The sequence below is a fragment of the Bombus terrestris genome, chromosome 11 (assembly GCF_910591885.1).
Source record: "Bombus terrestris chromosome 11, iyBomTerr1.2, whole genome shotgun sequence".
In the NCBI taxonomy this organism is placed as follows: domain Eukaryota; kingdom Metazoa; phylum Arthropoda; class Insecta; order Hymenoptera; family Apidae; genus Bombus; species Bombus terrestris.
In genome coordinates this window covers 8,398,884-8,426,843 of record NC_063279.1, presented here as the reverse complement: position 1 = coordinate 8,426,843, position 27,960 = coordinate 8,398,884, and the positions used below count along the sequence as shown (strand labels likewise).

The window sequence follows — 27,960 nt, the reverse complement described above, 5'->3', positions numbered from 1 at the left end:
TTTCTATTAATAATTTATATTTGAAATAATATAATTATAATGTTTCCTATACATATTATGAGAAATTTTATTTTCTGTAATAAATATCGGCATTAGGACTTGCAACATGCTATTTTAGAGTAACATTTCAATAAGTAAAGAGTGAATATATAAAAATTGACCCCCTTTATTTTAATTCAAATTACAAATATGTTCTACGCAAAAACTGACATTGGACCAGTGCCACTGGCAGAAGAGAATCTATTATCACTAGTGAAATAATCCATGGTTAACGGTCTTTGTGTGGGGGATAGGAGGCGTGACTGGAGATAAAGTTATCAAATCACGGCAGAGATCCGTCACAAAATATAAACGAATTTTGAAACATCACTTCGTTAAGTTTCAACTCTCGAACGTAAGCACTTTCTCTGTGATTTGTCAAAAAATACAATGGATACGTATGAAAGTGTATTACTTGTGAAATCTGAAGTCTTTGTATTTAAAATACCGCCAAGGTCAACGAATAGGGGTTATCGGTACGATTGATTCTTTTTGACAGTATTTTCCTCAAAAATATTTCATTTTATAAAACGACAATGTATGCAAAGATATATTTAAATATGATATTTTGTTTACTGCCATTTAAAGGATCTCATATTTTCTTACCATTTTAAATACGTTTTTTCTATTAATTTTAGCTGTGACGTTTAATACGTCAGCAAAAGTTATACCGGAAATCGTTAAAAGTATAATATTAGTACTACATCTGGAATACAATATCATAAAGTTTTATAAGATTTAGACTTGTAAAACTTTTAAAATTATGGAAATTTAATTCCAAATTTTTATGTTACAAAATGTCTGTGTTAAAGACCTCTTTTTTAAATACTAAATATTTATAACATAAAAAATATGCATCTTTTTAGTTTAATTAAATGTAAATTTATTTATATTAAAATAATATAAAAAATGTTAATTTTGATGTTGACAAATTAATGAGAGTGAATATTTTATTTTTAAATACATATTATATTTTAGAGCAGCTGACTGGAATCTCCAAGAACCTACATGGACTGGACGTATGCGTCTTGTCTCTCAGGGAGACTCAATTACTATTAAATTGGAAGATAAAGTTACTGGAGAATTATTTGCAAAATGTCCAATTGAACAATATCCAGGAATTGCAGTTGAACCAGTTACAGATTCTTCTCGTTATTTTGTTCTAAGAATTCAAGATGATAATGGAAGATCAGCTTTTATTGGTGTTGGATTTTTGGATAGATCTGATAGCTTTGATTTAAATGTTGCCCTTCAAGATCATTTTAAATGGCTCAGAAATCAAGAACAAATTGAGAAGGAAAAAGATACACCAAAACAAGAATTAGACCTTAGATTTAAAGAAGGAGAAACAATAAAAATAAACATGAAAATTACTGTAAGGATTTTTTTATAGTAATGGATGTTATACAAATTTAGATATTAAATTATGTAATGAATTTCAAAGTTTTTATATTTATAATATATAGAAGAAGGATGGTAGTGAAGTTACTGCTAAAACAAAACAACGTGCCAACACAAACTTGGGTTTACCACCTCCACCAGGTGGTGTAAAAATTGCACCACCACCTGCAAAAACTCCAACATCATCTCCTGCACACAAACCTGCTCAGAATCAAAATCAACCAAGTTCTGAATGGGGAGAATTTGCAAGTGCATCTCAGCAGTCTCAAACTCAACAACCACCAACAGTAGGAAATGCCAGTTGGGTTCAATTTTAACTTGCAAGGTGTATTAAAATTTAATATAGCAGTGCTGTAGAATCATAGACTATATATGCATATTGTAATTTGTATATTCACTGTGTGCACATGTATATTAATATGCATACATGTTGCATATAGATATCTTTTAAGGGTAATTATTGACAAAGATGTTTCTATGTACATGGTGAATAGTAAGTCAACTACATATATTTTACTATATTATGATATAGTATTTACATATTTTTTAAATTTATATTTTGATTCAATTACAAAATGAATTATATCAAAAGGAGTTTCACTTGAATTAATGAAATATTCTGTTTAAGAATTAACTAAACTTCCTTAATGGAATTTATTTACTGAAATTAGTATGTTTTTATAAAACATTAAGATAGACTAAAAAGTTCACACTGATATTTAATTTCTCTTCTTCTTTTCTTCTTCACAAATGTTAGAAGATGTACATATTATATCTCTTATTTAAACAAATTATATAAAATGTGTGAAATACTCATATTTTTTATATAAATAGTTAACAAATAAGTTTATTGTCTTGTACAAATTGAAAAGGGAGGTAGTTTGAACTATAAGGAATGTATTAAGTGATTAAAGAATAATAAGAATAAGTTTATGATATCAAATATAAAATTTTGCTAATAACAAAAACGTTTATCATTAGTACAGTATTAGATACAAAATACACTGAAACTATTTCTAGTATTGTCTATTGCATGGATACATTCTTTGTGAAAACCCTTAAAGGAATATGAATTAAATTATAGTATATAGTCTTAATTAATATTAATTTACGGTATTTGTACATAAAGCAGGAATTGTGCAAATGTACGGCCTAATTTTCTAGATTATATTTCGATTTTTTTTCATTAATAATCTACAAAATGATATTTCACATTATTGTGCTATCACACAGTTGTATTATGAAATATGTAAGATTTTTATATTACATACTTTTATTTTTAAAAGTGACACTAAAATTTTATCTTATATTGATGCTACTGATATAAATTTTGTTTGAACGTTTTTGTTGGCCAAATATAAATTTAGAAACAATCTGAAAGAAATTATATAAAGTGAATTATTTTAGAATAAAAGAGAAAATTATTGTTTTGCATCTAAAAGTATTGTTGTATAAAACTCAGAAAATATTATACTAAATGAACGAGAAGTTAATATATATTCAGAATAATAAAAAATAAATTTATTAGATATTTTTATTTGCAGAAGTAAAAGAACTTCATTGTTTCATGTATATATTAAAAATTATTATTTAAAGATGATATTAAATTATATTTGTAAATTATTCACAGATAAAAAAAAAGTTCGTTAGACCTTGTGAGTAGGTACACAAAATGATTACTTATATATTCTAATATTACTGTATATTGTAAATGATGCTAAGTAATATTGTTAATAATACCTATGTTAATATTTAACATAACAACAAAAATATTTTATAATTCCGTAAATGACATTCCATTCTTAGTCATGAAAATATTTTAATATTAAATCACGTGCGCATATGTGTGTATATAGTTACACACCTTAAAAAGTTTGCACTCGAATATGTAGTCATTAACGCTATTTTTCTTTTTGTAGTAAATGAAAAATGGTGTTGCTTTTTATTGTATATTTTCATTTATAATTATAATAAATTGCATAACTATTAATATATTAAATAATTATTAAAAATCATATTACAAATAATACTTCGTAGTTAGATAAATGATAATAGTAGCTGAAATTTTCTTCTATCACAAGGTTATTTATTTTTTTTTTTTTAAATAATCAACAACGTTTATTACGAGAAACATTAAGTCGTAAACTGCGCATAGCCATAGCGCGACTAAAGTGACGTTGAACTGGACGTTGAAATTGTCCATTAACTAGACTAGAATCTTCATCACACTCTACACTGCTTAAAACTACTAACAGTACTCCAAGTACCTGCAACATAAATGTATTGAAAGTTCTTTCAATATATTATGAATATCAATTATTTATATTTTTTAACGTAAAATGCACTAATGAAGCAATACAATGATATATTTTTTATCTTACATACCAGACATATTATTATCAGTAATGTATAGATATGTATGCTTGTAACCGGAATTGACTCTATCTCTCTTAAAGCTTCTGCTGCTTCAGAGAGGTCTGGTTTTAATTCTAAAGCATGTCGTAAATGTACAGCTGCTTCTTGATAATGACCATATGCCTACAAACAAAATAATAAACATTGTAGTGATAAATTATGTCTTGATAATATTTCAAAACAAATTTAAATAATATTGTATTATAAATAATAATCAAATAGAATATATATTTAAATGCACTGTGATTATATGAAACAGATTATATTTCTACAACTTTCAATTACCTTAAATATTTGACCAAGTGTAAGATATTGTTCCCAAGCATTACGATCTGGAGGTTGTAATTCCAAAGAACGTCTTGCTAAATATGTTGCATCATCCAAATATTGTTGAACTAATAATACTCGAGCTAAATTTAACAAAACTTCTGCATTATGTGGTGATACAGCAAGTGCTCTCCGAAAGCATTCAATTGATTTTTGTGCATCACCTTTTATACGCCAAAAATTTCCTATTTGATTGTAAAGTTGGACAGATTTTGGTTTCTACAACAAATTGAATAAAGTATATATATATACTTTATATATATATATATACAGCTTTGCACTAGGTCTCTCTATTTGTTTATTTATAAACGAAGTATTCTTTAATAATCGTACCTCTCTTTTTGCTTTCATTAAGCGTTTCTCTAACAGATCAATGTCAACATCCATAGTTTTGTCACTATCCTTCTTAAACATGAGTACTACATTAAGTTCTGGAATCAATGGATGTTTATCTCTATTTGCAACACCAAGCAAGTTGTCATAATAAGTGAAATTGACAGGCTTTCCACAGTCTAGAATTATATCCTCACATTGTTGACCAGAAGTGCACATGACTTGCTCGTTTGACACTTGAGATGATAGAGGGAAAGATTCAGTGGCATTTGGTGTATCCTTCAACACGTATGACGAGAATCGTCTGCCAAGGGGACCAAAGTTAGGGCTTTTTTAACGCTGAAAGAACAGTAAGCCACACACAAATACTAACTACAGGAAGAAACAGAAAATTGCATCAGGTTATTTATAATAATTATTAGGAACAAAATCTAAAATATAAGAATTGATAATAATTAAAATATACAAGTATATAAAAAGATTTATATATATATAAAAGTATGTTTATATAATTTTTTTTTTTTGAATTAACTAACTACAGATTCTCATATATTTTATGTATTCATACTTTTTCATACAGCTTAAATATTTAGTTTTGTACTTTTTTGAAAATATGACAGGCGAAACATACACTATAATAATAAATCGGATACTGATAATTATATAAAACATGCAAAACATGCAATGTAATATAGAAAACAATGTCAAATACCAACTACAATGTTTTGGTTAAAATCTCATTGATATTGTTACATGTGTGCTAAACATTGATATAAGTTACATTAAATAAATACAAAAATGGAACAAAAGCTTTTATCTCTGAGAAATATATCCTTTCAGACCTTTAAATATTATTCAACTAAATAGAATGTTATTATAAAAGTGTGCATCATTCTATTGTGAGAATACTATAGGTATTATGTATACAAAAAAATCATAAAACATCAAATGTTAATATAATTTATTCCGGGTATTTATAAATTCTTGAATTATATATTTGAAAAATACAAGTCTCAATATATACATATAATCCAGTTTATACTAAAAGTATCAATTTGACATTCTGACACAAGATATACCCATAGCTCTTACCCAAGATGAACCAAACTCCCTGTGATTTCTTACCGTTCATGGTTTCCAGAAGCAACACTTTTACAATCTTGGCAATAGGGTTGTATCTTTTCGTATTTTTCAGAAATAGCTGTTCTACTCCAACTGTGTCCATTTCCGATACTAATGCTGCTCGCCAGGATATCGAGAATAGGATCATCCTCAACTGTGCTCACGAAGTCTGTTGTTTTGACGACTTTGCCAGCACTGAGCCTCCAAGAGGTTCTTGAGTTCGTTAGTTTCGCTTGCAGTATCAGAAAACAAAAAAGATAGCCAATGACACGACCGTCAACCCCAATAACTTGCATTCTCTCACTCCACAAAAGCTGATCAAACACGTTTCGGATCTATGTAAAATCGTCTGCTTTCACTACGGAAAGATGATTTAGATTTTCATCCAGATGACTCTATTCTTTAGGGATTATTGAACTAATTGCCAACATTTATTTTCACTACTATAATTTCCCCAGAAATTTTAGATTAGTTTATTTAATTTTTCAAATAAAATTGAATGTCGAAAAATTTCCTTCAAAAAAATACATTTATTGATATTTACATCCGCTAAAAAAATAATAAACTATCTAAAATTTATATATAATTATAATTGATAGAATAATAAATATATTAAACATAAATTCATATAAATAAAATAATAGTTATTTTTGAATTAAGGAATAATTAGATGTAAATAAACAAAAATAATTGATGACGTTGAACGATTTTGTTATGAAGTATATAGTATTAGTTTAGATTTATTGTAATTTCTCAAGTGTGTTTTAAGTGCAGTTTGCGCCTGAATGAAACGAGATTTTTTTTAGGCAACTATACTATAACTCTTAGTGGATCCTTTCGCAAAAACAGAACGCGAGTTTCATCTCCATATTTTTTGTGAAAATATGGAGAATGAGAAGGATACAAATAACATTGGAAATGATACACAATATGCAAAAATTTGTGAACAGAAAACATGTTTCAATACAGATAAAAAGTTATCAGAATTACATCCAAATTTGAGTAAACATCAGCTGAAGAAAGTAAAAAAAAGGGAAAAATGGTTGACACGAAAGGTTGAACGAAGGTTTTTATTTCTCTTTAATAAATTAAAGAATTATGTGATTTTACAATGTATTCGATAATTTCGCTATATAAGGGGATACAAAATTTATCAAATTACATTTGACAATAATGTTATTAGGTAAAAGTTATTTTAATTTCATAGATTACGTGAGCGAGAAAAAACAAGACAGAAACGAGCATTCGCTCGTGCAAATAATATAGATCTTGGACCATCCAGGAAAGCTTTAAAGAAAAGTACAATGGCAGATAGCAGTTGTAAAATTGGGATAACAGTCGATTTGTCTTTCGATGATTTAATGATTGATAAGGATATTGCAAAGTTAACTAAACAAATACTAAGGTGTTATACTTTGAATAGACGAGCTATTGCACCAATGCAATTTTCTCTTACTAGTTTTAATGGGAAGTCAAAAGCTGATATGCAAAAGCACAATGGATACGAACATTGGGATGTATGTTATTTTAATATTATAATAAATTTAGAAAGATAAAAATTGTTAAGTATGATTAAGATAATTTATATCTTAACTTTTATGGAATCTAATCTAATATGGAAATAATTTAAATGTTTGATTTAAAGTTAACAATCTGTATATAATATATAATAATGTATAGGTAAAATTTCATGCAGAACCTTATTTGGATGTTTATCCAAAGGAAAAAATTATATATCTTACTAGTGAATCAGAAAATATTATTACTCAGTTAGAATGTGATTATGTGTACGTTATAGGTGGTCTTGTTGATCATAATAGTCATAAGGTAAGCGAAGGTTTATAAAAAAAATAAGATGAGTTCATATGAATTTCTTATACAATATTTATGTTTTAGGGTCTCTGTCATAAATTAGCTATACAAGCTGGTATAACACATGGCAGATTACCTCTAGATAAATTCTTAAGTATGAAAGCAAGGAAAGTTTTGACTGTTGATCATGGTATGTCTAATATACAGTTAAATTTATTAATTAGCATATAAACTTTATGTATATATATACACAAACCTTTTTAGTGTTTGAAATTTTACTTAGAGTCAGTGAAGGAAAAACATGGCAGGAAGCATTTCTACAAGTTTTGCCAGAAAGAAAAAATGCACAATTAATTGTACCATTAGAAAACAATAAAGATACATTACATATTTATAATGACAAGGAAGACATTTTTCAGCAAAATAATGAAATAGAATCAAATGTTAAAATTAATGAATTTGAAAACATGAATAATGTGTGTACATAACAAAAATATGTTGTAAATAAAAAAGTAAATGTAATATTGTAGTATATGTACTCTGTTTTATTTTTTTATCAATTATTTTATTATCGTAGTATATTTTATAAAAGATACATATATATACACGATGTACACATATGTAAATTATTATAAATAAAAAATACATAAATTCAAATGTATTAATAAAAAGAGACAAATTTTGTTTCTAAGAAATTAAACATTAAGTACATTAAGTGTAGATGTGGGATACAATCTAGAAATAGAGTAACACAAATTACAAAGCATTAATGCACATGATCTAAATAAATTAAAGATATCTGCTTTTGTTTAAGGTAATTTAACAGATTCACTTTAAATATGATTCTCTAATGCAAAATTAAGATGTGGAGGTAAAACAAAAATTGTTACACTTTAAAAAATATGAATTAATTTTTCTCAAATTTTGCAAGAAAATTTCAAAAATATTCTATATTTATGTAAAATTTACACATACATATGTCATTTACACTAATTATTTGTTATTGACCTGGAGTTATAAGAATAAATTAGATTTATATAAAATTAAATTTTATAGTATTTTAGCTTTATTATTGTATTATTACTTCAAATATTATAATTTTATACTTTGTATGACATAATAGAGTTATTATGACTGGAAAATAACTTTCAATGTTTAGAAATTGTTTTTTTTTTTAAATCATATATTCCTCAAAACATGAAACTTTTTAATAATGATTTATCATTTAATAATTTCTAATGTTCACTGTTTGTACACATTAAAGTTCATTCTTATACTTTATGAATAAAATATTACTTATGAAATACAGTTAAATGCTTTTTGCAAAATTTGGGCAAAATTAACAATAAATTTTAAAATTTGATATTAATTCTTCATCTATCAATTTTACCAATAAAATTGTCTGTATAAGTGGTATCATTTTTAATAGCAATCTTATACCAAAATATGTGTAACTAATTTGAAGATAGAGAATATATACTATTTTGTAATTTAATTTAGACTTTATTATACAGAAATTTTCTTTGTTTGTTAAAAAATTATTTAAAAAATTTTTTTTAATAAATTTATGACCAATTCTTTAAGTTTTAAATAGAGTTTTAATGTTTGTAATCAATAAAATATATTATTGATGCATACATATTATTTACATTCTATTTAATACTTAAAGCTGTTTTGCAAAAATTAAATTATGTAATTGATTTGAAACAAAACAATATTTTAATATTTATGCAGTAGAAAAAATTGATTCCTGATAGATAAAATCATTTTTACATGTCATTTTTGTAATATCAAAAACGGAGTAAATATTTACTATGATAATATTTATCTATTTTCTACCTGCTGCACAATGGACATTGTAGTTTCTAATTTCTTAATTATAATTCGCAGGTAACTATTTTCTGTGTGTGATACATATGTACAAAACCATTTTTGGCCATGAAGGTCAAAGCGACATTGAAATTGACAATCTTTATTTGCTCATCTCTATCTCTTTCCCTCAAAGTTTTTTGATAATTGATCTTTTATATATATATATACATAAAAAATCGTATATCTTCAAAAATAAAAATTAAGATAATTCTCTCTGTTGCACATAATATGTACAATTTCACGAATATACTTTAGTATAAGTATACATCAATGCAACTACTGAGAAGCTATTATTTGCACAACATAAGAAGAATATCTAAATTTTACTGATAAATTTTTTAAAGTTTTTATAAATTTAAAGAAGTAATTTGTATCATTTCTGTAGTAATAAAAATAATATCCTTTTAGCTTATCCAAAACTGTGTTATGTTAGATTTGCACAAATATTTGTAAATAAGCAAATAGCTAAAATTATAATAAAATAATTATTTTACTTAATTCTTATCCAAACAAAGTCACCTCTCGACTTAATCCTATTCTGCATAATAACTTCACAGTTCATATATCAGTTATTTTCATGCAACGTCTAAATCATCAATATCTTGACCATCAATTATTTCAAATTCGCTACCACTTTCATCACTATGAATAACTAGTTTACTTGATATTGGTTCAAGTTCTGCTTCTTCTTCAGAAGATGATCCTTTCTCAAAATGGCCACTTTGAAATTTAATACCATCCACATCAGTTTCTTCAGCACTAAGGTCTAATTCAGAAACTTCTACACCATCAGTACTTCCATCTTCATGTGATGGCATCTTAAGACCTAGAAGATCTTCATCAATAAGAAACTCTATAATCAAAAAATTCTTTTTAATAAGATTTGATAAAAACAGGTATTTATTAAATAGGTATGAAATAGCTCTTTAAATAAATAATATTTAACAATACTAGTATTGAATAATTGGTTATACCATTTTGAGCATCAGACAATACACTTGTCGGTGTTGGAGATTGATCCCCTGATTCTCCAGCTCTTGTAAGAACTTGAAGATTGTCTTCAGTTACTGCTGGTAAAAATTCTTCTATTTCACTATCCCACTCTATAATAAAATGAAAATAATAACATTTAGAATTATCATGTACAGAATTAACATTATACTCATTATTAGTTTTTGCTATTAATAAAAATAAAATTTTTTATATTTCACATTATATTAATTACCTTTTTGTACTACCATTTTGCTAGGTAACTTCAACAGCAACGGAGGTCCAAGTAAAATGCTCATGCATATTGTATATGTAAGAAGTATACAATTTATAGTACGACCAATAATCCATAGGCCCAAAGAAAGAAAGCATACTGCAGTACAAAACTGAAACCATTTTTAATATTTAGAGTTAATTTCATAGTTATAGTATAGTTAAAATAAATATATATTCGTTAAATATATTTTACTATTTCTATATTATAAAATATATTTATAAATAAATCATTACCACTCCTGGTTGCTCTTTCCTTAACTGTTTCAACCAATGAATTGCAGATTTTATTATTTTTCCTATTTTTTCAATTTGCTCTGCTTTTGCATAGGAACTATAAATACATTATACATTTTAATTGAATTAATTGTATATATAAGATAATTATAAGTATATAAGCATAATGTTTTGGAAACTTTAACACATACGCAGCTGTGTCCAATGCTTTATTTTCCTTCTGAACTTGAGCTTCCAAGGTACTATAACAGAGTATAATGATCAGTGCAGCACTGCTAGCTGCAGCAAGACCACGAATTTCTAATACAATAATGCCCCTGAAAAATATATAAAAATTTAATACTTTTTAAAACTTTTTGGTATAGATATATGATTAAATATTTTGTGATTTTCAAAAATATATAATTATGAAATTATTTCTAATTTTTTCTATTCGCAGTTTCATTATAAAGTGTATAAATAATTAAATATATAATCAATCATAATAACGAAATAAATATTGAATTTATATGTAATATAGACTGGTCGATTTTCAATCATACGTTACTTTTTTAATTGTCAACACCTACTGCCATCTAGAATAGTGCTGTATATCCGGTGGGAAAATACGCAGAAAACATGCAATTCATTCGACAAAGCAAATATGAATGTCACGAAGAAATATAATCGTGAAGAAAGAGATTTTAGAATGTACTACTCGGAACTACTGAAACCCATCAATGACCGCTTATCTCAACTTGTTTTTGTAATATATATAAAAAAACATCATATAGTTGACGTTATTTGTACACTTATTACGAAGAAACACGTACAAAAAATGATATAAAGTATCAAAATACTTAAACAGTGACACTATTATTTACTACTGACAAATCAAATGCCGAAACGCGCACACTTTTACAAACCTTGACCTAGAAGACAAATTACATTGAAGATGAATTACATCGAAAACGTTTAGAAACAGCTGAATGCCTGAATTTTTATTAAGTGTCACTATAGTAAGCTTGTTGACTAGAAAAAGAAAAACATTACAGAGCTTAACGTATAACGAGAAAAAACACGCGTTATATATACTGATTCTTCGGCATTGTGTTAAATGTTACAAGGTTCTTTATTTTGTAATCTAACTGACATGAAAATTTAACTCTACAATGAAAAAGCGTGTATCGGTACAGTAGTAATCAAATTTCGCGAAATCACGCATAACAGCATATCTTAGTAGTGACGCATATGATGATACAATGCTATACGGACTTACCAAAACAGTATATTGAATATGATGAGGACGGATATACTGTTCATAGAGTTCTCCCAAAGAAGGATACTCTCCAAAATGCCACAAAGCCGCCTAGAGCCTTCGAAATTGCACCCGACATTCCGATACCGTTCATTCTCGACAGTTTTATGTTCGTCCTCCGCTTCACTTGCATCATGAGGTATTGCGTTCCTCATCCATCGAAAATAACATGCCACTCTCGAAAGCCGTTCCATGACAGTTCCAGGTCGACGTTGACTGCTTTTGTCGTCCTAATTTCCGTACACCTTTGGCATGGTACACCCTCGGAAGACTGTGCGGGAGTATTTTTAGCGCGTGACAACGAGAGTAAGACTTTTGAGAACGAACGAGCAACCGCGGGGGTTTCTTCTGCTTTGCATCGAAGAACAGAGTGAGAAAGAAAGAAAGACTGAGAAAGGAGATGACCTGACAAGACAGAGAAGAAAGAACGGAAAGCGAGAAAGATAGAAATGAATATAAACGAAAGGATGGATTAAGACTATGACTATGACCACGGCTGATACAGTACAAACGAGTGCAACGTGAATGAGTCAGAAAGAGAGAGAGAAAGGGAGGAGAGAAAGAGAGAGTTAGAGAGAGAGAGAGAGAGAGAGAGAGAAAGAGGGGAAAAGAAAGAGAGAAAGAACAAAATAAGGGAAAGAAACACAAATGAAAAAGAGACGAAATATATATAAGAACTGAATGTATACCCTTGCGGTACTTTACAATCGTTCTTTTTAATTTTATGAATATGTACCTTCTTCTTAACCACGCGTTTTGTCTTTTTTCGTATCTCTCTAGAAGCAATAGTTCGTGGCTAGTTAACGTAACATGCTACTGATACGACGTACGTACGCCCTCAAGCGTTATTTTACTTACCCTGCCTTCACCTACTAGCTTCAACACGTGACTGTTGAGACACGAGACGTGGTTGCACCGCATACAAACAGCAGGAAATGTGCAATGAAACTGCGCAAATCCAAAATTTTAGTCATTTCGCTAATATTTGATATAACACTGTATTTCATATAATATTAAAAATTTGATTCTTAATTTATGCTAGAATAATTAATATTGTAATTTGTGAAATAAAAAATGATACATTTTATAATTAGGAAGAGTAGAAAAAATTACACCGGAAGCTTAAAAAGTAATTTAATCATGAAACTTGTATATATATATATACTATTTTATATGCTAATTACAAAATTCATTCAATTGTAATTTATATCTACTATATTCAATAGTTAGAATACTTTTTTTTTTTGTTTTTATCTTATCATTTTTATAAAAATCATACAAAATTTCTATAAACACATATTTTTTAATGTAAATTTAATGTCATTATTGTTCTACATAAATTTATATTTTATAATATTATTAATAATTATATATTCATTATATTTTATATAAAAAATGCCACTTACAGAATCTTCTTACAAAATTTAACAAAATGTTTTTATAGATAAATAAATAATTTTATGAAATTCACGTTATACTTATCTAGCAATTTTATCGCTTAATATATTTACAATGTAAAATTACGTTTAATATTTAAACGATATATTTGTATATATATGTATGTATTATTCTATATGTATATATATGTAATATTCTTTTAAATTTTATTTATTTATTTATTTTAAATATTCTTTTAAAATGGAGATTTATCCCTTTTTCTTTTTTTGTAAAATTATTCAATGAATTTACAAGTAAAAAATAAATTATTTAATAGACTCGTTAGTTAAATGAAAATGTTTTACTTTATATACTAGAATTCCGTCTGATTAATAAAATCTTTGCTCTACTATCATTTCCTAATAATTTCATTCCACTTTAAATTATCTTAGGTCAGACTCTTTCATGTTTTTACTTTTACTATATCATAGTAACGTAATAAATGATCTGGTACCCTATCTTCTGAAATTTGATGACATATAAATTAGATTTTGTTAAACAAAATGTTTAATCCAGTTGTTCAATGTCATTATCATATAACTAGATTTTATTAACGATTTTTCGTAAATGGGGGTAAGTAAAAGTATATAGATAATTGTTTATACGTGATTTACTTGTGATAGTAACGAATAATTTGTAATTATTAAGTAATTTCCTAAATTCTCCGTTCTTTAATAAATTTTTTCAAAACTAGTCACTAGAAACTTCCCTAAAATTTTCCGTTATTGTAGTTAAATATATTTAAAATTCTGATAATAACAGGTTAAGGACATTCTACACATAATTCTCTTTTTTTTCATTCAACAACTATTCGATTCTGTTACAAAATCATGGATAATTTTCATTATATAGTTCGTTGGTATTAGAAAGTCTATTATATTATTACTATCAAAAATTAATGAAAGATGATAATTAAATGAAACAAAGAGTACATTCTTTTAGTCATGCGCTAAAATTTGTATACGATGAATTGAACTAATATAATAATTACTCCAATATACAATGTTAATTATATTATAAATAATTCAAATAATATAGAATATAATTTCCCTATTCTAAAATAAGTAATTGTAATTTATAGTAAATAATAATTACAAATTACGTAATTAAAGATACATTTTATTTCCGTCGTGACTTCTATTCTGCACTTATCTTTGTATTATTTTTATATATTTACATAATCACACAAGATAATCTGATTATGTATTATCAGGTATTACATTACAGATATTTTAGCAACGATAATCTGTACATATTTGAATACAATTATATAAAGTATAAAAATTAATTATAAAAATATAACGTATCCTATAAATTCATGTAGTTTATCATAAAATTGCAACTACAACATAATATTGTACTACGTTCTTGTCGCGACGCCAACTTTACGCGCAAATTGCTATCTGTATATTATAAGTAAATTTCTAACAAATTGTTAGTGTGCACGAGTATCATATTTTGATTAAAAATGTAACTGCTTTTTAATTTTTGCAAATTTAGTAATGTGAAAGAAATAAAAAGATTAAAACAGAATTTAATGAAAACTTTGTATATTATATACGCAATTATTTATAAACAAAACTTGTATTTGTAATATCATTATTATTACTATATATAATTAAATTTTATTTCACTTTCTAAAGCACTTTCTTCTTAGGAACAATACATTACCCTAATGTTGGAGCAGATCATATACGTACACGTAGCTTATTTGCGAAAACCAGGCTGTAAACTATATTATCAACACATAAAAAGACAATATTGTACAGTTGAGCCTCGATTATTCGAACAGGTTGGAGGATAAGGACAAGACAGTTCGGATAACCGGCAAATTACGATAATAGAAATTCAGTAGATAGCTATCTTTTCGAACTCTTCTTATTAATTCAAATATTAGGATTTAAGTGTTACGATTTCAATTTTTCCTTCTTTGACGCAGAATTTATTTCGAATAAAAACAAGTAATTGCATGTATTAATATACATACTCATTATAAGAGTGTTTATACGTATTACAAAATTACGATTGATCCTAGTTCAGATAAAAGATGCTCGGCATTAACTTGTTTACATAAACTAGGTTCTACTATATTTATTTATCTTACAATGAAAATGTAAGATAAGTTGATCTTTTTACCATTATCAATGACAGTAAAACTTTCATTTCAAGTGCATGATTTATCAAATAAATCATTTTTATCACGAGATAATTATTTCGTAATAATACTATTTGCATACATCTGAAATTTATTTGGAAAATTTAGTTATTGTTATATTAAGTTTATTTCTTTGTTCCGAACGCGAACATATAAATAACAATAAAGTAGTGTAAAAGTTATTAATACAATGTATTATAAAAGCATTAGTTTTTCGGTACATTTAAAATTTGTCAACTGCATTTCTATCTATAGACATAATAAAAGATAAAAATTCATAAACGTTTAGAATGAAAAATCTCGAGGCTCGCATTTGTTATAAATTGCAAAATGATTTATACTTATTACTATGCATTTTGCTATTCTTTACATTTATACAATTTTCTACATATATTTTTAGTTTTTTTTTTTATAAATAATAAAACATATATGAAACTCAGGAAGACTTAGGTGGAAAACAACTGAACATTTTGTCAATAAAAACATTTTAGGTCTTACAATATCACATATTAAAATGTACCTTATTTATATTTTCTATTTGAAATATTGTGGGTGTATGAAAAATGTCAATAAATATATTTAAAAGAAAAATTCATCACACTCTGCTTTAATTTGATAAGAGTGAATGAAGTCTTCTGAAAGAGTTACATCTCATAAATTTTATATTAAAGTCGACAATTAGAAATTATATAAATATATTTTTGTCATAAAAGACAAAAAGGCACTTCTATATAAGTGTTACAATAAGATTAACATTTTAAATCTTTAAACCGTTTCGTATTTTCATGCAGATACCGATTTCTACGTTATAATTTTTCATTGTATACATTGTGTACATAATTTACACTTACATACATACGCACGCATTCATACATAGCAGTCTACGTTATATGGCAGTATTATAATATCATACTTAATGAATAATTTGATAGCTTCATATTACATTAGATTCCATTAAATACTTATCAATTATAATGTTAATAGTTATTCTAATTAGTGCTAAAGCTTCATTCGCTGCATAATAAAATTTGTTTATCATTTAAATATTAATCAATCAAAAATTTATATTTATGTATAAAAACACAATTTTCTTCAATGAAATAATTTCTTCCATTAAATAGGGATTATTTTCATGATTTTCATTTTCCAGCATATGTTGGATTTTTAAATGTTGAAGTTGCTTGTTTATAAATTGGATTTTCACCCTGTTTAAAGATAATTGAAATGAAAGGTTTTGCAGCATACAAAATATACAAAATTAAAGATAAATTAATATTTTTACCGTGTCCCATTTAGCCATCATTCTTTCCTTTTCAAATCTTGCAAATTCTCTTCTGTCGTGTATAGTTGTTAATAGTTTCCACAAAAGTAATAATGCAAGACCGATTAAAACAATAGCTGCAATTACACCTAATACTATACCGAGCATATAAACTTGGGGTGGACATTCCCTTTCCTTCTGAGCTCTGACTTTTAGGCAATTCGTTTCATTGTAATAATAAACAAAATTATATTTGCAGTCGTCTTCATCTATACCGAAGCATGGAACTTCATCCTTATCCACATCTGGTATAACTGTATCAACTGGTTCAGGGACGAATTCTTTGCAATTTTTTGCACATTCCTCTTTATCAGTGAAATTACCAGTACCATACATTTGACATAATACACAATTTTTTAATTCTTCACAACGGCTTGGACAGGTTGGACACTTATTACAGTGTTTACCAGAATATCTAGTATTTCCTTCTTCATGACAAATACATTCACCACAAACACAATCTCCCTAAATGATAAAAGATTAATCAAAGTTAAACTTGTAAAACAGGATAAAACTTTTTCTTCTCAAAGCAATAAAAAACTTACATGACCTGAACATAACACTCCATTGGTAGTTCCTGGTGCAATACAAGTCTCATTTGAAGATCTACAATTGCAAGATGGACCAGTCCATCCTGCATTACAGACACATTGACCACACTCGCATGTTCCATGATTTGAGCACAAATGACCTTGATCTCTATCACATGAGAAATTGTCACATTCGCAAAAATGACCTGATATTATCTGTAAAAAATAAAACAACATCATATACTCAATCAAAAAAGATGCAAATTTTTATATTAAAATCATATATCTATATTTACTTCTTCAGGATTTTCTCTTTCTTCACATTCACATTGACCACAAGCACAAGTTCCTCTTCCTGAACAATCTACAAGAGAAGTATTATCAGGCCTACAAGATTGGAAATGTTTATCTAATCCTGTCATTTCTTGATGAGGACTGCATTCACAGCGTTTTCCAAAAAATCCATCATAACATTCACAAATGCCACATTTTAAAGTTCCTACACCATTACATTCTGGTGATTTTGGTTCATACATAGCACCTTCACGTTCGCATTCACAGTCACATAACATTTCCAAATTTACAGTAAGCGTTTCATTAATTCCAACCTAAAAAAAGATAAGAAAATTTGTTTCTTTAGCTTTAAATATTAAATTATGTAGACAAGTGCGAATGCTTTTATTCTTACTGGATAAATATCGAATTTTTGTTTCCATTCAGACCTATTTTCTGGGCAACTCGTGACTTCAATTTCTGCAGTAAATTCCACTTTTGTTCCAACTTTTAATCCATCACATTTTGAAGTTTCAATAAGCGGACCCGTACCCAAACACTTTGAAAAGTATTTTACCTTCACAGCACTGCTAGCTGTATCTTTCATTTCAACTGAACTTGAAATTGCATCATACTGTTCACGAATTAATTCTACAACGTTACTCGAGTCATCTGATAATTTACCAGCAAAAGATCCTTCTACATGTTTAGTCAGTCTTTTATATACGTTTATTTGTTCTTCCGTAACAGCCCATATAACATTAATAGCATTTTGCTTAACTTTTAAATTAATTTGAGAAATACTTGGATAGTCTTGTAATGACGAGTGCGTGTAAAGTCCTGTACTATCTAAGTGACATTCACCATCATTTGGTTTGACAATTCCACCCAATTTACCATCTCCTGCATAATGAAAACCAGCATCTGTAGAAAATACTAAAAGTCTACGAGCCTTTTCACGCCAGCCAATCTGCTGTCTACAAACTATAGCTTGCATTATTGCATCAAATCCTCCTTCTGGTGCATCTAAGTTTCCAGATACTGAAGCATTTCGCACTAAACTCTACACAGATAAAGAAGTTAATAATTTTTATGGAATATTCATTGCAAAATTATATTATTATATACTTACTGCAAAATGACTCGTATCTTGAGACAATGTCATAATATTTTTGTAGCCATATGGTGCTGCACATCCATCACATGGTTCTATTAATCTAAAATACAAAACTGACTATAAATTTATCATTAAATGAAATGTAAAATAGTAATTTCAAATTACGCATGCAGAAAGATTATAATTTTTTATGGGAAACTTACGACTTAGGCATTGTACTAACATAAGGCATTACAACTTTATCAACAAAACTGCCAAAACCTAATCGAAAGTTACTTGTAATTTTACTCATACTTTCTACTAAGAGTTGACCTAAATCTGATAATTTTTTCTTGTCATCTTCCATAGATTTACTCAAATCCATAAGATAGTACAAATCAACAGGATAATCTTCAGCTTGTGAATAAGCAAAAATCATTCTATGTGCCTCATCTAAAAGATTTATATCGTATCTCTGATATTGTAAATATTGTTTTCTGCCAAAATAATTTAATATATAATAACTACAGTAACTTACTTATTCGAAGTTTCAAATTAACTTCTTGTGGCCAAATTTGTATAGCTTCCTGTCTTCTGCTACCACTGCTACTGCTGCTGCTGCTACTACCACTACTAGTGGATTGTGAACTAGAGCCATGTGTGCTAGAATTCATATATGAATATTCATAACTGTTGGCACCACCATATGCATAACCACCTTTTGTTAAATTTCTATGTCTTATCATACTAAAAACATTGTCTGGATTCCATGTATATTCGCCAGGACATGTTGCAAATATTTTAGTATTAATGTTTGGTAGAAAACACCGCTTTTCTGAAAATTTCTGAAAAGATTAATATATTTTAATTATTTACATAAAATATATTATATATGAATATTATTATTATTATATTATTAATATACATGTAATTATATTTTAACATAAAAACTCACTGGTGCTGCACACCAGGCACAATGTGGTGTTTGTATGCATTCATGACATGTTTGTTTGCTTATACAAGGATTCATTCCAGTCAATCTCTCTGGAGGTGAATAATTTGCCTTTACTAATGATATAACAATTGCTATTGCTATTATCCATCTGAAGCTGCCAAACATTCTGCATATAAAATACAAATCTTTTTAGATTAATACAGTTAATAAATTACATATAAATATACTTTTTAATGTAGTTTATAAATCATAGATAAGATACATTTCTGAAATAAAATAACAATTCTATTACTCTTGTATTAAATTTTAATGAAATTATGACTTTGTACAATCATTTCCACCAAGAATAAGGTAGGTATGAGGTAATATTCTTGTAATTGTTGACTCATCATATTCTTAAAATATACATTTTTAGTTCCCATTTCTATTCTCTAAGAATAAGTATAAAATATGGATTCATTTTCTATGGATAAAAATATATTAAAAACCTTTAATAGTATTAGTTACTTATTTAAAAGTGGGACAAACTGTGCTTCATTTATAAATACAGCATAAAATTTATTTGGCAAGTTACCCATAAATAACTCATGTTACCTTATTTTATTTTAACGTTATGGCTATAAATTTGAACCAAATAATAATTAAAATAATTAATTTTGATATCAAAACATTAAAAAATTTGTTTTATACAGTTTCTTTATAAATGTTTCCTTATGAAATGCATATAAATTATGTTAGATATATATAACTGTAGGAAAGCAAATTTAAAGAAAAAATAAAGTATTTACAAAATATAATTAATTATTTAATAGAAAATTGAGATTTGATTATAAAAGTTCTCCCATGCTTTAATTCTTAACTTCAGTAACATTTTGTACATAATCCAAATATTAAAAATGTCCACTTATAAAATTTCGAAGAATTCTTTTTACTTATATTTTAAAAGTTTTCGATATCTTTAAAATACCATTATTCACGGCCTAAAACAGACGGCTTATTCATTCACGACGATGCCGTCATCTTTATATTTACAAAATGATATCTCTTCCTAAACGAAACCACAAATATAAAAACGAAAAAAACTGGATAAGAAATTCTGAGGGCTTACTTTTCCATCAGAAATATGTCTTTCAATTTGTTATTAGAACATCACAAGGTTGACCAATGTTTTCTTTTACTTGAATCGCCATAAAAGGTAACCCATCAAATGCACGCACTCCACAACCAACTGCCTATACCAGATCGTGATAGACTCACACCAGTTACACCACACTACACGTTTTCTGATTGTCTGACTGATCCTGATTCTGATTGTACGTATTGCACAAAGTATTTAATTATACCTAGAGAATACATCTCTTTCGAATAAAGTGAACAAATAGAATACTAGCGCTACATGTGTTCAATCTTAGAACTATCTTTCCTTTTGTGTACGATACACACAAAGCGGAATATTTGAAATCTTATTTAGATCTTGATGTAAATATAATGTTATACATTCTTATTGCTATATATTAATCCTGTAAATAATATTATTATATTAAGTGAAATAAAAATGTAATTTTACTAATAACATAAAAAAAGCTAGCAACGTTAAATAATATTACCAAACTAGCATCATATATGTACATTCTGCTAAACGAGTTGAGTTCAGGAACTAAATAAAACCAGACGATTAAAATTTTGGAGAAACAAAGATGAATTAATAATTTTGAAATATTATAGAATAGAAACTTTTGTGAATATTGATCCCATAAGCAGATTAATGTATGATTTAGAACCACAGTTCCAAATATTTTCTGTAATAAAACAGGTTGTTCTTAAAGATCATAATTTACTAGCAACTGTCAACCAATAGTTGGACATCACGTGACCAATTGTGGTTATCTTTCCTGACTCGTTGTTGAACAAAGTATAGCATCTTATATAGAATAATTTTAACGAAAAACTGGAATTATTACATGATATTATGTAATCGAGAGTAAATTTTTTGATATTATAATATTAAATACATTAATATTAAAAACATATACGTATATATAGTTGCAATTTAGAAAATTACGTAAGTGCAGCAAATAATATACTGAGTTGAACAACGTTGTCTGTTGCCTTCAAGTCAATCAAAATCGACTCTGTATTACATGCGCAGAGGACGAAAAGAGGTGTTTTCGGAGCTTTTGCGCATCCCCACTTTCGAATACGTTTGTCTCTGACGTATGTCACATCCGGGTACATATTAAATTGTTCTTTCTGTTCCTGGATGTGGTGTAAGTAGGACGTTTGATCGTTGTTCATAATTCACTTCTTTTTTTTTAAACTTGTAAATGTTGCATCGTAATAGATAATTCATTTACTCTTGTAATATTTTTGCATGTTTGAAATGTAAACCGACAATAATAAAAATTAATTATTTTAGGATTCGTTACCTTGATCAATCGATTGAACACAAGTTATTATCTTTAACTGTAATTTAATTAGGAACTGGAAGTTCCCATTACTGCATCAAATATGTGAGTAACAATATTATTTTTAATTATAATTGTAATTTATTTATATTTATATTTATATTTCAATGTTCTGTATATCTCTCCAAAATCATTCATACTCGGCCATTATATGATATCCGCAATGCGTCGTTGCATTTCGCTATAATGTCGTCCCGAAAATTCATCGACATGTAATGTTACGTAACGGAATTTTTTAAATGTTTTTACATTTATCTGCAAAAGTACCTTATCAGAAATACTATTGATTAATTTATAATTGCATATGCATAAAAATCATCATTGTTTATTAAAGGTTACGACATGTAATGGGAGCTATTGGATCCCTGAGAATTAGGTTTGTATATACAAATGTGTATATTAATGGAAAAGTGTAGGATTAAATACAAAATTTATTTCTAATGAAAATTAACTATTTTAATTATACCTCTCATTTTGGCATGCCTCCATTTTGTATATATCAATGGAGCATGAATGCTTGTGGGAGGAATAGTAATTTGAGGACATGCCTTCGGAATCCACATATTTCTTTATCTGGAGCTGATTCTCTTTGTTCTCTACATCTATATAAAATACATGATAAAATGCTTTAATTATAATACGTGCCTAAATTTTTTGCAGGACATATGGAGCTAGTTATCATGGTGGAAACTATAGAACAAAAGAAAGGGGATCTGTATATGGAAATAATGCTAATAACAGAAATGGACGATTTGAAAATCGCAACAAAAATAATATGCATGGCACCATTGGAGGCTTAAAAAAACCAAACTGGAGTTTTGAAAATTTAAAGCCTTTTAAAAAAGATTTTTATATACCACATCCTAATGTTCAATCACGTCATCCACAAGAAATAGATACATTTAGACAAGAGAATCAGATTACTCTTAAGGGAGAAAAAATTCCTAATCCTATACAACATTTTGAAGAAGGAAATTTTCCTGATCATGTAATGCAATGTATTAGAAAGCAAGGATTTAGTGAACCAACTGCTATTCAAGCTCAAGGATGGCCAATTGCAATGTCTGGACAAAATATGGTTGGAATAGCACAAACTGGATCTGGGAAAACTTTAGGATACATCCTACCTGCAATTGTACATATTAGCAGTCAACAACCATTAAATCGTGGTGATGGGCCAATTGCTCTAGTTCTAGCACCAACAAGAGAATTGGCACAGCAAATTCAGAAAGTTACTTATAATTTTGGCTATGTAAGAAGCACTTGTATTTTTGGTGGTGCGCCAAAAGGAAACCAAGCTCGCGATTTAGAACACGGAGTTGAGATTTGCATTGCCACACCAGGACGACTAATTGACTTTTTGGAACGAGGTATAACTAATTTACGTAGGTGTACGTACTTGGTATTAGATGAAGCAGATAGAATGCTAGACATGGGTTTTGAACCTCAAATTCGAAAAATTATTGAACAAATTAGGCCAGATAGACAGGTATTGATGTGGTCTGCAACTTGGCCGAAAGAAGTTAGAAATCTTGCAGAGGAATACCTTGTAGACTATACACAATTGAACATTGGATCATTAACATTATCAGCTAATCACAATATTCTTCAGATTGTTGATGTCTGTGAAGAACATGAAAAACAAGCAAAGTATGTATTTTAAATATTTCGATTTACTAATAGTATAAATTATGTCAAAATGAAAATTTTTTATTTTATCGTTTGTGATGAAAGTAATATATGATAGTTCGTGATTTTTCATATTTTATCTCTAAGAAGAACTGACTTTTTTATTCAATATGTTAATATTTTACTTTTTAAATATTGCTTACAATTTAATATTTTATTCTTCTACTTTAGATTGCAAGATCTTCTTCAAGAGATTAGTAATGTTAGTCCAGAAGGTGGGAAGACAATAATTTTTGTAGAAACAAAGAAAAAGGTGGAGAGTATTACTAAAACTATTCGTCGATGTGGGTGGCCAGCAGTATGTATACATGGCGACAAGTCGCAATTAGAAAGAGATTTTGTTCTTACAGGTTTGTTGATATATATATATTCTGATAACATTTTCATTACATTATTCATATAATTCATACATTATGCTATATTCAATTTTAGAATTTAGAAGAAATAAGGATTCAATTCTTGTAGCAACAGATGTTGCTGCTCGTGGATTGGGTAAGTAATAGAGTTACTTGTTTAACATTTTTTATTTTTGTTAAAACATAGTAGAATTTGAAGAATTTATTGAAGTTTAGATCAGTTGTATTTGAGAAAATTTCTACTTAATTAAAAAGGGGTAGGGTAGGGTAAAGTGGCGATGTAGCACAGACTGGTTATATGAAGGTGATGCCCCACTGTTTTCGGAATAAAAATGATTAACATTAAATAACTTACCATGTTAATTAAGAAATAAGAAAAATTGATAAATGAGGACTTTTCAATAATGTGTCATTCTTTGTAGAATTCTATAGTTAATTATTGAAATTGTAGAATGATACAATAATATTAATGCAGTATAAAAAATAGTTTTCGTGTACATTCTCAAACTTTACATAAGCTTAATGTACTATAAATAGATGGCATTAGGTAGCTTCAACTTTTATTACTTATTCCTTTAAAATATATATATATATATATATATGTATTTATTATATTTGTATTAATATGAAAAGCGTTAAATTTTCGTAAGTTTTTATTTTTACTATTTAAGAAGAGGTGCTGCATTTTTTTTATTTTATATCACATAATTGTGTTATATACTTCAGGTACTGTACAAAGCTTTTTGTTTATCCTAATTTTTTTATTAGCTTTATTGACGTGTAATGCTATCTATTTTATTAAAAAAAAGTATCGGAGAAAATGAGAAAAAAGGAAGGAGAAGAAAAGAAAAGAGGAATTAAATGATGTGCTTGTGTTAAAGAATTGAGAGTATAAAGATTGGAATATAAGAGAAGTGCTTTAGTAATATATGTGGGCATCCTGTAATTTATGTTAATCAGTCTGGTTGTCCTTTGTTTCAGAGGCACATGGTGCACAAATTGTATTGAGTGTGCGATGAAAAACGATCGTTCAATAAAGAAAACATGGCTCACTCATTGTACATACGCAATTCTGTTTTGCACATAATATTGTACTTAATGTGCCTCTGTGTTCAGCCTGTGTACCACGCAAGTAGTAGAGTGGTGCGCGGGTGGTGCCGTTATCGGCGCTGGTTGGTTGTGAGGTAAGACCGTTGGTTACGTTTTGGTACAACCATCACACTTCATAGCCAATGCTCAGCCCGTATGAGAGACAACAATCTATTGATTTTGCTACTATCGCTACTCGGTGGTGATGCTTAGGACACGACGTTGCGATGTGAAGTTGCATTTAAGAATAGCACACATCGTGAGGCGCTCTGTATGCAGTCATACGGAATGTGCATCAACGATAACAGGGTTTGTATTTAATTACTATGCAGCTAACTTACATTCATATACATTTATATGTACTGTAACTGATACAATTCTTAATTTATCTTCAATGTTTTAATAGTTAGGGATGAAAGCGCCTTAATGTGAAATACTAGACAATATAAAACTGTAACAGTGTTTGAAAAAGAAGTTACTGTAAATCTTACTTAAAATAATCATTTTCATTATATTTGTTAAAAAAAAGAATTTATAGGGAATACCGATATACACTCCTTCTACTGTGATGGATTTCTTATTTAAATATCTACAATATTGATTCTTTTTATAAGTTTTTCGATTTCTTGTTCTATGTTATGAATACCTGTGTACAGAATATGCATAGAGAAAGGTAATACAAATATTCTATTGTTTATGTTACTAAGTAAGGTTTTAGAAGTTACTTATTAACTGTTATGAAGTTTTAATATTTAATATTGAAATTTGTGTATTTGATATGTGATGTAGTGTAGGCTTAGCTGCATATTCTCATGGAAAGATATGGAGATAAAAATAATTAGTTTTTCGCATTAATTTGTTATGATATTCAGCTTCGACTTTAACAAATAAATATAAAAATTTTAAAGAAGAAAAGGTCATGATAATATAATCTATATGGATTTCATATTATAGTTGGCATATTGAGTATATATTGCCAAAAAATTAATATTTTTATTAAATATAGCGTATCTTACATTATATTTAACACACTCAATATTTTTTTTTTAGTATATATTTTAATGAAACAACTTCTTTAGATGTCGACGATGTAAAGTACGTGATCAACTTCGATTATCCAACTTCATCTGAAGACTACATTCATAGAATTGGTAGAACGGGCCGATCAAATAATTCAGGCACGAGTTATGCCTTCTTTACACCACAAAATAGCCGACAGGCTAAAGGTTTAATTAATGTACTTAAGGAAGCTAAACAAGTTATCAATCCAAAACTTATGGAACTTGCAGACAGAACTGGAAATGATCTTGCACGAAGTAAGTATTTGTGAAAACTATGAAACTAAATTCATATCATATAATGATTTTGTTTAATTTGCTTAAATGTTCTATGTGTAATTTTTCAGATCGTTGGGGCTATGGAAATTATCGCAGAAGAGAAACTACTTTCCCTAAAACACATAAACGATTCGATAATCTAAGTTACTTTGACGCGTAGTTGGTTTAATTCAACTTCCGATCACAAACTTTCTGAACAAGTAACCTGCTGGAGATCTGAAATTTATTACAATTTGTTCCTCTGTGATTAGTAAAAGTTCTCCGTTAAGGGTCCTATTGCTTTACGTTAGTTCCGTGCTCGGTTAATTTTTTAAATTTCTATTTATAATCTTATTGTTGTAGTTAGCGATAGCGTAAAACTTAGTAAACTACATACAATGAGTACCTTTGTCAAATTTCCATTATAATAATATTTTGCATTACATTTCTACTTTCTCATTCATTGAGGCACACAAAATGAAAAATACGCAGTAATAAGTACGAAAAGAAATAGTTAATAGGAAATGATTGACGATTTGGAAAAATTAAGTTTAATCTAAAAAGTTTACCTCCCTTCGTTGATAATTGGTTCCTAATATCCATAATTATTGTTAAATTTTTTTTAGTAAGGAAAAACGTAATTTATAATTATTTTCGCGTCTTAGAAGTTGGAGCTCAGTAAGATATAAGTACGTAGTAAATGTAATCAGTATTCATTCCACTTCTTCAATGTGGCCAATTTGATACTTGGTCGTACAGTGAAAACCATTTATTTGTTGATGTCTGTGAAATTATGTGGGAGAGCGTACTGAATATTAACTGTAAAGCTACACTTTGTTTACTTGCATATATATACTCTGTGTCAATATCGTAGTATTAATTCACCAAAAGAAATTGCTCGATAAATCGATTTTGTAGTAAAGTTATGCATTGTGAAAACATTTTCCATTGATTCAACAACTCTTACAAAAATACTATAGCACTTGAATAACCACTTCGGCAATTTTTTTATTCTGTATATTTAACCTGTTCAAAAGACAAAAATGTCTCACATTAATGTATCATATTTGCAACTACAAAAATAAACTCAGTGTAAAAGAAGATAAAATGTTTAGAATAATACATATGGTTTAAATATAACATTCTCTCCTTTAACACGT

The 27,960-nt window shown here is 27.8% G+C and overlaps 6 protein-coding genes across 14 annotated transcripts; 3 read left to right on the top strand and 3 right to left on the bottom strand.

Moving 5' to 3' along the window:
* Positions 1-242: 242 nt before the first annotated feature.
* Positions 243-3,430, top strand: LOC100647391 (NECAP-like protein CG9132). 2 transcript variants are annotated; one of them, XM_012313799.3, is made up of 3 exons: positions 243-394; positions 1,018-1,414; positions 1,506-3,430. In XM_012313799.3, the coding sequence occupies exons 2-3, from the start codon at positions 1,061-1,063 to the stop codon at positions 1,755-1,757; spliced, it is 606 nt and encodes a 201-aa protein (XP_012169189.1). In that variant the 5' UTR covers positions 243-394; positions 1,018-1,060; the 3' UTR covers positions 1,758-3,430. The 2 variants fall into 2 exon arrangements, with proteins under 2 accessions (XP_012169189.1, XP_003399016.1); XM_003398968.4 differs by having other exon boundaries at positions 277-515.
* A 47-nt stretch (positions 3,431-3,477) lies between these two features.
* Positions 3,478-6,036, bottom strand: LOC100647273. Its single transcript, XM_003398967.4, has 5 exons — positions 5,641-6,036; positions 4,516-4,819; positions 4,141-4,401; positions 3,826-3,978; positions 3,478-3,707 (listed from the first exon to the last, which is right to left on the bottom strand). Exons 1-5 carry the CDS (start codon positions 5,931-5,933, stop codon positions 3,549-3,551), a joined length of 1,170 nt encoding a protein of 389 aa, XP_003399015.1. The 5' UTR covers positions 5,934-6,036; the 3' UTR covers positions 3,478-3,548.
* A 281-nt stretch (positions 6,037-6,317) lies between these two features.
* Positions 6,318-8,356, top strand: LOC100647513 (tRNA methyltransferase 10 homolog A). 3 transcript variants are annotated; one of them, XM_012313800.2, is made up of 6 exons: positions 6,337-6,356; positions 6,444-6,703; positions 6,845-7,154; positions 7,318-7,464; positions 7,534-7,639; positions 7,714-8,356. In XM_012313800.2, exons 2-6 carry the CDS (start codon positions 6,522-6,524, stop codon positions 7,935-7,937), a joined length of 969 nt encoding a protein of 322 aa, XP_012169190.1. In that variant the 5' UTR covers positions 6,337-6,356; positions 6,444-6,521; the 3' UTR covers positions 7,938-8,356. The 3 variants fall into 3 exon arrangements, with proteins under 3 accessions (XP_012169191.1, XP_003399017.1, XP_012169190.1); XM_012313801.3 differs by having other exon boundaries at positions 6,318-6,703; positions 7,733-8,356; XM_003398969.4 differs by having other exon boundaries at positions 6,318-6,703.
* Positions 8,357-9,227: 871 nt separating this feature from the next.
* Positions 9,228-13,103, bottom strand: LOC100651229. Of its 4 annotated transcripts, none has more exons than XM_048409850.1 (7): positions 12,977-13,103; positions 12,080-12,389; positions 11,013-11,138; positions 10,822-10,918; positions 10,547-10,697; positions 10,296-10,424; positions 9,228-10,174 (listed from the first exon to the last, which is right to left on the bottom strand). In XM_048409850.1, exons 2-7 carry the CDS (start codon positions 12,310-12,312, stop codon positions 9,897-9,899), a joined length of 1,014 nt encoding a protein of 337 aa, XP_048265807.1. In that variant the 5' UTR covers positions 12,313-12,389; positions 12,977-13,103; the 3' UTR covers positions 9,228-9,896. The 4 variants fall into 4 exon arrangements, with proteins under 4 accessions (XP_048265807.1, XP_048265806.1, XP_048265808.1 ...); XM_048409849.1 differs by having other exon boundaries at positions 12,855-12,983; XM_048409851.1 differs by lacking the exon at positions 12,977-13,103 and having other exon boundaries at positions 9,228-10,156; positions 12,080-12,839.
* Positions 13,104-15,474: 2,371 nt separating this feature from the next.
* LOC100647633 (integrin beta-PS) lies at positions 15,475-21,204 on the bottom strand. Its single transcript, XM_003398970.4, has 10 exons — positions 20,994-21,204; positions 19,886-20,051; positions 19,469-19,775; positions 19,155-19,383; positions 18,967-19,051; positions 18,250-18,897; positions 17,858-18,169; positions 17,577-17,777; positions 16,993-17,496; positions 15,475-16,915 (listed from the first exon to the last, which is right to left on the bottom strand). Exons 1-10 carry the CDS (start codon positions 20,999-21,001, stop codon positions 16,850-16,852), a joined length of 2,526 nt encoding a protein of 841 aa, XP_003399018.1. The 5' UTR covers positions 21,002-21,204; the 3' UTR covers positions 15,475-16,849.
* Positions 21,205-22,036: 832 nt separating this feature from the next.
* LOC100647746 (ATP-dependent RNA helicase p62) lies at positions 22,037-27,922 on the top strand. 3 transcript variants are annotated; one of them, XR_002308227.2, is made up of 8 exons: positions 22,037-22,152; positions 22,302-22,395; positions 22,685-22,726; positions 23,011-24,000; positions 24,211-24,389; positions 24,472-24,531; positions 25,377-25,793; positions 26,564-26,711. XR_002308227.2 is itself a non-coding variant. In XM_012313806.3 (8 exons), coding segments are annotated over exons 2-8 (1,602 nt in total). In that variant the 5' UTR covers positions 22,044-22,152; positions 22,302-22,393; the 3' UTR covers positions 26,982-27,922. The 3 variants fall into 3 exon arrangements, 2 of the variants coding, with proteins under 2 accessions (XP_012169196.1, XP_012169198.1); XM_012313806.3 differs by lacking the exon at positions 25,377-25,793 and adding an exon at positions 26,890-27,922 and having other exon boundaries at positions 22,044-22,152; positions 26,564-26,800; XM_012313808.3 differs by lacking the exons at positions 22,685-22,726; positions 25,377-25,793 and adding an exon at positions 26,890-27,922 and having other exon boundaries at positions 22,045-22,152; positions 26,564-26,800.
* The last annotated feature ends 38 nt before the right edge of the window (positions 27,923-27,960 follow it).